Below are 12,535 nucleotides of genomic sequence, written 5' to 3' on the forward strand. Positions count from 1 at the left end.
GGCCCTTGACCAGTTCTCCTGCATTTGGCCCTACTTGACAAAAAACAGTTATGTGGGACTGAAGGGAGTTAAAGGGTCAAAACCTGGGCACCCCCCAAAGGACCCAGTGAGTTATGTGTCCTTACGGGGGGTAAAACCCTCGGGGTGGGTTATTTTCCCGGGTAACGGGCCCCATTCCATCCGGGCCGGGGAAATTGGATAAGCCCTTTGCCATCTCCAATGCCAGCATACGGGAGTGGGGGGGCCGCTGTTGCTGGGGAACAGGCCATGGTAAAAAACAGTTTCCCAAATACGGTACTTTTTCATGCAGTATGAGTACCCGTGAAAGTTTCCGGGACATGTAGAAATTTTTGCAACCACTACACACAATTACCAGAGCCAAGAGTGTGTAGTTATTTAAACCCAAAACACAATTTATTCCCAAATTATACCCCCTTGCACCCGGGGGTTGAAAACAACAGCTATCATACCGGGATATGCAGTTACTCAGCTGTAATTTTAAAAAAGATGCAACTAAACCCAGGGGGATCTGAAAAAAGATCATGGGCCCTTTCTGAACCCGTTTTCGCCCCCTTACTGCCCCACAGGATAAGCCGGGGGTTGGGGAACAGCACCTCAGCTGGTAAAAAGTTATTACTGAAAAGTTTCAAAAAGGCATTTGGGAAAGTTAATTCAGCACTACAGGGAGCCCCAAATTTCCCAAGAACAACACTACGAAACTTTACATGAAAAAAACTACAAACTTCACACCATTGGGATACTACTACAGACCCCTTTTTACACTGCAAGAAAAAGCCACATAAACTCACACAAAAACAAACTTTACAACAAAAAAACAACACTTAAAACAAATTTCCCAACACAAAAAGAAATGTTCTATCAGATCAATAGTTTAAGAAGGAAAGGTGGAATTTTAAAAAATCCGGGTCAACATTTCCCATGCAAATAAGGGCGACAATCTCCCCCAAAAGGGGGATCTCCTGACATTCTGACGACAATAATGAAAAAAAATCAAGTTTTTTTTGGGGGATGGCGTTTCGCTATGTGAAAAGTGAACTTTAAAAAGCTCAAAAAAGCCCAAATGTTAAAAAAAGCGATACAACCCTTTTTTCCCTTGTAGATTTACATTAAAATAACTTGATTCATGTGGGAATCACTTTTGAGAACTGACAGTTATATACTAATAAGAAATGATAAAAAATGTTTGGGGGATACTGCTAAGAGGAAAAAAAGACACGGTACAGTTCAGGAAAATTTATTAGAGAAAATGAGGGGTTTCCCCGGGTCAATTTATAGAGATAATTAAACCCAAGATTTTATGGCAGGAGAAGGAAAAGCATCAAGAGGCTTTTGGTAGCAGTATTTTAAAAATATACTACTACTACTACTGTTACTACACCCCTCTTGCCGGTCTCACACTATGAAAAAATGCAACATAAAGGGGCCCAAAAGATCGGGAATTACCCCCTGAAGGGGAAAGGATCCTCTGATTATTTAAAGGCTGTATAGTCCGTTTTAAAGCGCTTTTTTTTGATTATAATAAAAATTTGATTACTTATAAATTCAGGACTTGCTTAAAAATCATTTTACTCTCAATACAAACCCAAACCCAAAACAATTTTCTAATCAGTTTTTATAACCTTTCTTTCTTTCAACACCGGCCGTACCCCACCAAGCGGGGGGGCCCCAAAAAAACGAAAGCCTTTTTTACATTTAGTAATATATACAGGGGGGGGGGTTATGCCTTTTGCTCCCGGAAATTTTGTGTTCTTCAAACACGCAAAAATTACGGGGGGAAGAATTTTTGTTCCCTTCCCATGGGGGTAAAGAGGAAATAAACAAGAACAAGAACTAAAAAGAAAATAAAAGAAAAAAAAGGAAATTGTGTATATATATTTTGGGGCATGTATTTTAGTGTGACCAAATGAAAGAAAATAGCAAGACATACCTGAAATTTTGTGTGAAATAAACAGAAAAAAAAAGACACCAACCCCAAACATCTTTAAAAACAATTAAAATTTCATTTTTACACTCCGGGGGAGGGTTAGTACCCCCCGGGGCGGTTGCTTTTCCCCAAACCAAATTACCTAGTATTATAACCTCTAGTTTTAAACACCCTCCCAATCCATGACAAAATTTTGGAAACCCTTTTAAATTGTAATTTTTTTTATTATGTTTTAATTTAAGTTTTCTTCTTTATAAACCTCCATCTTTTTTTATTTTGCATTATTTAGGTAAGAATACTTCGGGAAAGCCTGTGTTAGCCCCAGCCATCAGTAAAGGGGCGTCACTAAGGGGGAGGCTGAACCCGAGAGTTGTATCAAAACCCCAGATTTTGGGCCATAATTTATTCCAAAGGCTTTTTTGAGTGCTTTACTGAACAATTTGTTCCCATAAGGAATAATGTAATTAGATTGCCCGTTTAACCCCAAAAATCCCCTCAAAAAAGCACTTTACAATAATCCCCCACCAATTTTAAAAATTTTTGGGGGCTGCCCCTTAAAGGGGCCCTTGCAATAAAAGAAAATTTCTTTTTGCAATACAGCATCTTTCCATTATGATTTTCTCTTTTTTACCGATGACTCAGACACAAAAAGGCTTTCTGATCAGTATGAAACCCTAAATACAGCCTCCCCTTTTAAGGGGTATTCATTTACCGATGTCTCGGATTTTAAAAAGGTTCTCTGACCTTTTTATACCTAAATAATGTAAAAGGGTTTATTTTTCAATTCTGTTTATTACAAATACAAAAATTGCTGTAAAAACTTTTTAAAAATAACGAAATTTAAAAAGGGGGTTAAAGGTGACATTAAAATAATATAAAAGGGCTTGACACAAATCCCCCCCAAAGTATGTTTCCTCACTTAGTGACAATTTTTTTTCCCGATGGGGTCTTAAGGCCCCTATCACCATTGTTAAGTGGGGGAAAGGGCCCGAATGTTTTAAAAGGGTTGATTTCCTTTTCTGTTTATTAAAATTATACAGTACACTCCCTTTAAAACATTTAAAAATATCAAAATGTTAAAAAAATTGGTTCACAAAAGGGTGATTTTAAAAACAATAAAAAAAGGGTTGACACAAACCCACTACCATTATATTATGCCCCCCTTTTAAGTGATGAATTCTTTTTCCCGATGTGGTCTCGGGAAAAGCAACTCTGTCATTAAATGGGGAGGGTTGTATTGTAATTTTTTGACTCTACAAACGGGATTCATTATTGTATAATACATTTGTTATTTCAAAATTAATATTCATAAAAAAACCCAAAAATTTTCATGGGGGCCCCTTTTTGGGGCCCCTAGGAAATGAGAATAGTTTTGATCCGGGAACCCCTGCTGATCCAGAGACTAAACAAAGGGAAAATAAAAAGGGAGGTGTCACTGAGCTGAGGCAGGATAACAGCACCCTGCCTGCTAATAAAATGATATGGGAAAACAGTCAGGCGGGGCAGTGGCTCTTGCATGCAAATGACCCAAAGGGCAGGATAAAAACCCCTCTCAGTTTAAAAATGAGATGAGGTTTTAACAGTTTCCAACCTGAAAAATGAGTTTTTTGATGGGATAACAGTCTGAAAATAAAGCTGAGATTGAAAACCCCAAACCCCATAAATGAATTGGTAGGAGAGCCCCTCTCAGCCTGCAAATGTGAAAAGGGATAACACCCTTTAGTCGGGGAAATGTTGGGGAAAGGGAACAACATCTTTCACCTTAAAAAGTTTTAAAGGTTGGGATAAAACATCTACCTTTTAACACAGAACAGAGAGATAACAGAAGATTTGGAGGTTCACACAAAAACCCTTTTCTCGGAAAATATATATTTTTTTTTCAACAAGTCGGCCCCTCCCACCGAAAGGGTGACCCAAAAAAAAAGAAAACCCCCAAAAAAAGAAAAAAATTTTCATCATCATTCAACACTTTCCCCACATTTCACACATTATCACTGTTTTTGCAGGGGTGTTGGAATACAACATTTTAAAATAAAATTTTAAGAAAATACAAAATATCCCCCCAAAACTGCCAATACCCCAAACCCCCCTCCTTTAAAGTGCAGGTTTTGGGATTTTCCCATTTCCAGGACTCAAGCCCGACTATTAAAAAAACCCTTTTCCCCGGTCCCTTCACAAAAAATATTACCCTGCTCACACTCCAACAGATGTCAGGCCCCGGATCATTCGTCTCCATTCACTCCTATCTAACACGCTCATCCCGGCAACAAGGTCCCCTCCCCCCAAAAACCCCCTTTTTTCCCTTTTTCCAAACCCCTTTTCCGGGGGACGACCCTACCCCCCCTTCCCCATAGATTTATATGCTTTCCGGTCATTCTATTTTAAAAAATTTCTCTCTAAATGCCCAAAACCAACCTCAAAAACCCCCTCTTCTGCCCTCTGACTAATGTTTTAAACTCCAACCTTCCCCCTAATTTCCACCTGGGGGAATTTTCTGCATAATATTTACACCACACATTGCCCTTAGACGGGACATCTCCACTGCCCCAACCACTCCCGCTGCTGTTTTAAACCACCCAACCCTTACATCCATATAAGAGTGTTGGTACTACTATACTTTCATACATTCCCTTTTTTGCCCCATAGATAACTTTTTTTGCCCTTCCACATATCCCCCAACGCACCACCCCACCTTTTTTCATCAATTTATGATTAACCTCCCCCTTCATAAATCCATCCCCCACACGCCAACCCCCAAGTATCTGAAAACATTACTTCTTCCATACTCCTCCTCCCCAATTTTTCTTTTTTCTAAATCTTTTTGATCCCCTCATCCCCCCTTACTTTTTTTCTATGTTCCTTTTCCCAACTTTTCTCCCTTTTTACACACTTTTCCCCCAAACCATCCACTAATTTTTGTAATTTTCTTTAAAAATTTCCCCCATAAGCATATTCTTTTCAGCAAAAAATAAGGTTAACCCCCTTTTTAAATTTTTGTTTCCCCCATAATTTAATCCCACCCTCCCCGAACACCCCAGCATTTACTTTTTAAAACCCCATCTATAAATATTTTAAAAACAACCAAAGGGACATTAAAACCCCCTGTCTAAGACCATTTTACCGGGAAGTATTTCCCTTTTTCACCCCCTAATATTTCCTACCATCTATAAAAGCTTTACAGCATTTAGTAACTTACCACCTATTCCATATCTTGCAAAATCTCCACTTTTCTATCCACCCCTATCATATCCCTTTTTAAAACCAAAAAATGCAATAAAAACCCTACCCTTTACCTAAATACTTTAAATTTTCTTCAATGTAAACAGTCTACAAAACCCCCCTCCCCCCTTGGGAAACCTCCTTGTTGCCCGGTCTACATTCGGGTCTTTCTAATTCTTTCAATTATAACCCAACGAAATATTTTTCCTGGTAAAATTAGTAAACTTTTTCCCTCTATAATTTTTACAATTTTTTGCCCCCTTTCCCCCTTTATATAAAGGGACTATACATCTCTCCCCAACCCCTAGGTACCTTCCCTTTTTCATACATTTATTAAAAAAAAACCAACCACCCCAACACTATATCCCCTGCTTTTAAAAAATTTCTGTCTGACCCCCACCCATTTCCCCAGCTGTTTTCCCCCCCTTTCATTCTCGTAATCCCTCATGTACCCCACACTTTTTTTGCTCTTCCCCTAAAAGAGGGTTTATACCTCTAGTGCATGTTACTGCCTCCCCTTCCTTAACTTTTAAACCCCGGGGGTTTTAAAAACGTACCAAAGGGGCCCACGGTGGGGGTTTTTGAGCTAGTACTCCAAAAATTTCTAAAGGCCCAAATCAAATTGGGAGAAAGCTGGTAGGCCTTCATATAAAAGAATGGGTCTATGGGTCGGTGTGCACAGTCAAAAAAAATCCTGCAGCCCCGGGTTTGCAAAAATGAAAAAAATTTTTTCCATTTTTTTAATAAATAAACCCATTTTGCAGTGTTTTTTCGTATAGTTTTATTGTTGTATTTTTAGTTTTTTTGGTCTCATTTTATAAGGAAGATATATTACAAATTTGGGAGATGTTTTTTGACGGGTTTTTAAAATAAAAGGTCCCTTTTAAAATTTGGGCTAAAAGTAGCAAAATGTTCGTTTTTTCCAAAAATTTCAAAAGAAAAACAAATCATGCCAAGCGTGCAAACGTCAATTGAGTCTAATATTCCCAAATTGAAACCAATAATATTTATCCTTTTTTTTACATTAATGCAGAAGTCTGCAAAACTTTTAAATTTTATTTTTTTGGGGGAGAATAAAAATTCAAAGTGGAAAGAAAAAGAATATAAGGGGGGCCTTGAAACGTGACTAATGACTAGAGGAAATGTCTTTTTAGTCCCCGGGAATGTCTTTCTTTTTTTATTCTGGCCCCCTATTCCGAAATTGGCATCTTATAAAATTTTTGTGTAAATTGGCAAATTCAAATTTGACCACTGTACTGGATAGTTAATTTCCAAAATGGGTGGTTTTAACCCATTCGATAAAAAAAGGGAGTTTTTAGCAAAATATTCATGTTTTTTTGTCGACTAGTACAGTGAAATTCCGAAAAGGGGGGCTAAAATTTGGGGGAAAAATGGGCCGATCCGAAACACCCCAAACCCTTTCTTTGAGGCATAATTCCGTAAGTTTTCTATCAAATTTAAAAATTTTTTGGTGTCTTTATGAGGGAAAAAAGATTCTCATCTTTTCAAAAGAGAAAATAATTTTTTTTTTTTTAAAATTTGGCCAACCCTGAGCGATTTTGGAGAGGGCCTTTTTGGGGCCCCAAAGGTTAAAAGTTCCTAAAAATTTCCCACCCTCCCCTAATACCCCCCCTCTCCCATCTACTAACCCCCTACCCCCTTGTTTTTTAAACGGGACAAATCCTTTTTCCTAGGTTTTTTCCTTGTTTAACTCCCCAAAATTTTTCTTATTTTAAAATTTAAAATTTCTTGAAAAAGCCTCCCCCCTTTTTCATCTGCTCCCCTTTTTGCCCCTCTACCAATTCTTAAAACCTTTTTTTACTCTATACTCTGCTCTTCTTATAATTCCCTTCTGTTTTTTAAAAACCCCCTCTGTTTTTTACCTTTTTCTCTTATCACACCCTTTACTTAAATCAGTCCCCCCCAATCCCCTCCTTTTTCCTCCGGGCCCCCCCTTAAAACCCCAAAACTTCCCCCACATTCAAATACTGCATTTTTAAAATTTTCCCAACCCCCTCTTCAACCCCACTACCATCTTTACACTAGCCCACCCTCCCCTTTAAGGTCTTATCTAAACCGAACTCCCTTTTCCTCCCAGTTTATACCCTTTCACCCCCCCTTTTACTTTTTTGTTGCCACCTTCCTTTTTTTCCCATCTCCCTCTTACTCTAACTGTAGCTACAACCAAAAAGACCCGATATACCCGTTTCCCCCTCTATAAACATGTACATCCTGGATTTTACCCATAAACCCTTTTTATCCCCCAATACAAAACCCAACAAACTACTTTCTTTTTAAAGGTACACATCATCCCTTTTAAAAAGTATTTTGTATTATTATGTATGTATGTTTTGTATATATATTATATAAAAATATATATATATATATATATATATATTATATATATATATATATATATTTTATATATATATATATATATATATATATATATATATTTTTTTATCACCCCGGCCGTTTCCCCACCAAAATGGCAAAAAAAAAAAAACTTTCCCCAAATCATTCCTCCATCACTGTTTTGGGGAAAAGGGTGCTTTACACTACAGTTTTAAACCCTTTAAACACCCCCCTTCAGAGTGCAGGCACTGTATTTCCCCATCCCCCAGGACTCAAGTCCGGCCTGGGGGTTTTTTCGGGAACCCCTTCATAAATGTTATTTTGCTCCCCCAAACAGCACGCGTTTTAAAAAACCAAATTTTTGTCTCCATTCCTCCTATCAAAAAACGCCCCATGCCTGCGGGAAAGTCCCCCTCCCCAAACCTCCTTTCCCCCCTCCCCCAAACCCCTTCCCCAGGGGCCCTCCCCCCGAGGACCAAGCGCACACACCCCAAGTAAACCTAGCTTACATATAACACATAGCCATGCCTAACCATGTGTAACTAACTATATATACATAACCACAAAGTTAGAAAGCCTGTGTAGCTTGACTTATTGTACCACAAGTGACAAGTCTGTTGCTATTCAGGCTTAATAATATATAATAGATTTTTATTTCTACAGGTACATGTACAAGGTATACAGACCATAGCTAACATCAATGACAAACTACTATTATGTAGAAAGCTGCTTGTTATGCAGAGCCTTTCGGGCAAATTAGGTCAATTTTGTCGCAGGATGTGACCCACATCAGTCGACTAACTCCTAGGTACCCATTTTATACTGATGGGTGAACATGGACAGCAGGTGTCTTATGGAAACATGTCTTAAGTGTTTTCCAGCCATACTGGGGATTTGAACTCTGGACCTCAGTGTGTGAGCCGAGTGTGCTAGCGATTGAGCTATGGGACACCTTATCAAGCTACAGGACACGTCTACCTATGTAAAACTACACTATTATGCAGGTGTATACACAACCTGGTCCAAGTTGAACTGAAACGTCGTTGTAAGCTTTATGAGTTGGGTTATTTGTGTATTGTTCCAGTCACGGTATTGTGCCTTATTCTTCATGCAGATCTACCTCCCACTAGGCAGCCCAGGCAAGAGCTGGGAGGAACACTAGTCTCATGCACACCTCTACAAAGCTACTCTAGAAAGCCCAAAGAGCTACTAAAGTTGCATCACTGAAAAATGTCACTGCATAATGAACATTCTGGCGATTTTGTGAAACAACTTAGTCTGAGATTATGGATAATGGACTTTACTAAGTACGAGTCTAGCTAGTATAGCCTCTGACTTATTTTTATAATGCAAAATAACCAAAGTGAAAAAATAGTACTATTACAAGTGCTTTCGTGATTTTTCACATGGTAGGCAGTCCCTAGGGACTGACAGCCTCAAAACTATGTATGTCTTCAAGGGTTTTGGACTGACTGCATCATCACATCTCTACTGCTTTAGATGTAGTGTGGGCGTGGGTATGGGGTGTGGGCGTACCTGTCTGGCATGGGCGTCTGAGGGGGTTGTGAACGTGAGGGTGAGAGCTGGTATGGGGTGGTACAAGCACTGGTAGTCATGTAGTCTCCACCCATGGTAGTACCATAGCTGCCTGTAGCCATGTAGCCTCCCTGGTAGCCTTGATAACCCATGTAGCCACTGTTGTAGGCGCTACTCACGTCATAGGGGCGGCTGCTCATGGTGTTGTAGCCTGGTTAGTGGTTAGTAGGGGTAAGTGGTTAGTAGGGGTTAGTAGGGGTGGTTGTACTTAATATGGGTTAGTGTTAGTACAGGTTGGTGGTAGCCAGTACTGGTTAGTGGTAGCTAGCACTGGTTAGTGGTAGCTACTACAGGTTAGTGGTAGTTAGTACAGATTAGTGGTAGTTAGTCCAGGTTAGTGGTAGTTAGTCCAGGTTAGTGGCAGTTAGTCCTGGTACTACAGGGTAGTTTCTTACAGAGAGTTAGTGAGGGTGGTACTAGGGGGTTTCTTACCAAGGGTTAGTAGGGGTGGTACTAGGGGGTAAAGTTTCTTACAAACACTATGAACAACTGCTTGCTACTACCTTCTATAACTAAGCCAACAAGAATCTCTGAGACAACTGCCTCATTACTTGACCATATCTTGACCAACACATCTCCACTACAAACAGGTATAATCACTGACAATGCTACGGACCACTACCTCACCTTTCTCATAACCAACTTATGTAAACTGCCTCAAGACTCGAGAAAGATCTCATTTCGCCTGCATGATGAGCCATCAGTAAATAATTCAATATTAGCACTAGGTGACATTGATTTGCAGAGAGAGCTGACAGCAATAATATTAACAAAGAAGTCAAAATTTAGTTGCACAAAGCCCAAAACCTCTATAACATGCACTGTCTGATTAAAAGAAAGCAGATCACAGGTAAAGAGACTAAACAGCCCATAGTTTTGGGTTTTCCATAAAAATGTTTTGAAAACAAACCATACCCCGGCCGGGATTGAACCCGCGGTCAGAGAGTCTCAAAACTCCAGACCGTCGCGTTAGCCACTAGACCAGCTAGCCACAATAAGATTCGTCCAACTAGTTATATTTCTACACCATAGGAAGGTTAGCACAGGCACCACTGTGACCACAAATGCAAGTTTTTACAGACGAATCTCCAGCTAGCGTGGCCGTGACGAACTCTAGTTCAAGTCCCTTCACTGCCATCAACATTACTCACGATTGCAAACAAACCATACCCTGACCGCGGGTTCAATCCCGGCCGGGGTATGGTTTGTTTGCAATCGTGTCATTACGATTTCGTGAGTCATGTTTTGAAATCTTTGTCAACATTACTGCTGTCAGTTAGCTCTCTCTATAAAGGGTTATATAAAGCTCTAAATTAGTTATAAAAGATTGTAAGTGGCCATAAATTGTTATGAAGTATTATAAGGGTTATAAAGGGTTGTAAATATTTACAAAAGGTTACAAAGGGCTATAAAATGGGTAGAAATAGTTATACAGTGTTATAAAAGGGATATAAGGAGCTATTAAAGTGTTACAAAGGGATATAAAAGGGTTATAAAGGGATATAAAAGAGGTATAAAAGGGTTGTAAAAGGTTATTAAAGAGTTTTAAAGGGGTTATAACATTAGAAGTTCTAAGAAAGGCACATTTTCATAAGGAAAAGTAAGTCTAATGGGTTTAATTGGGGTATAAAATAAAATTTATTTAAAGGTATTTGAGAGGCTATATGAAAGCTAGGTGTTAGCTGATAGCTGGGAAGTGCTAGCTGATGCGTGTTAAAGAAAGGTAGGTGTTAGCAAAAAGCTAGGAGGTATTAGATGATAGCTAGGTGTTAGTTGATAGATAGCTAGGAAGTGTTAGCTGATGTGTGTTCAATGAAAGCTAGGTGTTAGCAAAAAGCTAGGAGGTATTAGATGATAGCTAGGCATTAGCTGATAGATAGCTAGGAAGTGTTAGCTGATATGTGTTAAATGAAAGCTAGGAGGTATTAGATGATAGCTAGGTGTTAGCTGACAGGTGTTAGAAGAAAGTTAGGAGGTGCTAGATAAAAGCTAGGAGGTGGTTAGTTTAAATCTAAGATGGGCTAGATGAAAGCTAGGAAGGGTTAGTGTAAAGCTAGGAGGGATTAGTTTAAAGCTAGGATGGCTTAGTTGCCTGTTCTGGAATAGCAGGCTACTATTGGATTAGTTGGAATTAGCAAAGACGTTAACAGAATTCTATTGTGTCACTAGGATTTAGAATTAGATCATAAGTGACTAGTATAGGGTTAGATTTATAACTTTAGAGACACAAAACATACATTTTGATCCAATCAAAACACCAAGTGTTTAGTCAGGGTCAACTAACAAATGTTTTATAAACACTGAGATGTTAATATTTTATCTCAATGATCCAGAGTATATTAATGTTCCTAAACATTAAGATTAATTTAGGGTAATGTTTGTGATGTTAAACATCAGCTAAACAATGGGTTATCAGTAAACGTTAGTGGAAATTATATTTAATGTTTCCAATGTTTACATGTAATAGAAATTAAACACCTAGAAATTTAGATTAGAGCGAGTCAAAAGACTCGGATGTTAGTAAGTCTTGGTAACATTCAAACACAGATGTTTGTAACAGTCAGATGTTAGTAAGTCTTAGAAGTAATCAGATGTTAGTAAATCAAAGTAACACTTGGACTTGATATTTTATTCTTTCTCCAATTCCTTGGATGAAGATCCCTTGGGAAGCATGAAAGTGCAGACAGTATTTTTTTTGGAGAGAGAGAGATTCAACATGGGACCAACAGAAAAAAAAAAATTCTGCAAGAGTCCACCAGCCCATGACCCATCCCATGGGAGGGAGGGCCAAGGTCATAATGGGTCACTAGGATCCTTTATACCTACAAAGACCCAGTATAAGAGGTCACTAGCACCCAGCATGGGCTGTAACCACCAGCTTACCATTCATATTCCTGAAATCGTGGGTTCTGTCGGGGGTGGTGGCATAGGTATTATCATGAGGCGGGCAGGCAGGGGCCGTGGGTGCCCTGGAGTAATCAGGGGTGACCCCATACTCCAGGGGCCTCGCTAGACTGAAGTTGACTGGCTCAGCAGGTGAAGAGAAGTCCACAGGTTCAGTCTGTTCGTCAATGCTGGGTGGATGCTGGAAGGGGGCGCCGCCCCCAGGGTACCCGGAGCCCAGGCGTGAAGGAGGGCTGTACTCTGGGCTGGTCGGCCCACTGGGAAGAAATGGCCTGCTGAATTATATTTCCATCCAGTAATATGTCTTCATGCAAGAATGATTTCATCACACGCACACAATCAATATAAATACATAAATAAATAAATATACGTATATATATCCTAGGTAGCAGGTTCAAAGACAGCAATCACCCAGAGAGGTACTACCGTCCTGCCAAGTGAGTGTAAAACAAAAGCCTATAACTGTTTTACATGATGGTATGATTACTGGTGTCTTTTTTCTGTCTCATAAACATG

General features: G+C 39.3%; 1 protein-coding gene across 1 annotated transcript in view; it reads right to left on the reverse strand.

The window, feature by feature from the left end:
• The window catches only part of LOC128700902 (serine-rich adhesin for platelets), a 492,925-nt gene that overhangs the window by 61,082 nt on the left and 419,308 nt on the right, over nt 1-12,535 (reverse strand). Inside the window, exons 8-9 of the mRNA XM_070104797.1 lie at nt 11,999-12,291; nt 9,056-9,266 (exon numbers count right to left, since the gene is read on the reverse strand). Coding sequence (XP_069960898.1) covers nt 9,056-9,266; nt 11,999-12,291 — 504 coding nt within the window. The remainder of the gene's footprint in view (nt 1-9,055; nt 9,267-11,998; nt 12,292-12,535) is intronic.

Source organism: Cherax quadricarinatus, chromosome 94 (assembly GCF_038502225.1).
Source record: "Cherax quadricarinatus isolate ZL_2023a chromosome 94, ASM3850222v1, whole genome shotgun sequence".
NCBI lineage: Eukaryota > Metazoa > Arthropoda > Malacostraca > Decapoda > Parastacidae > Cherax > Cherax quadricarinatus.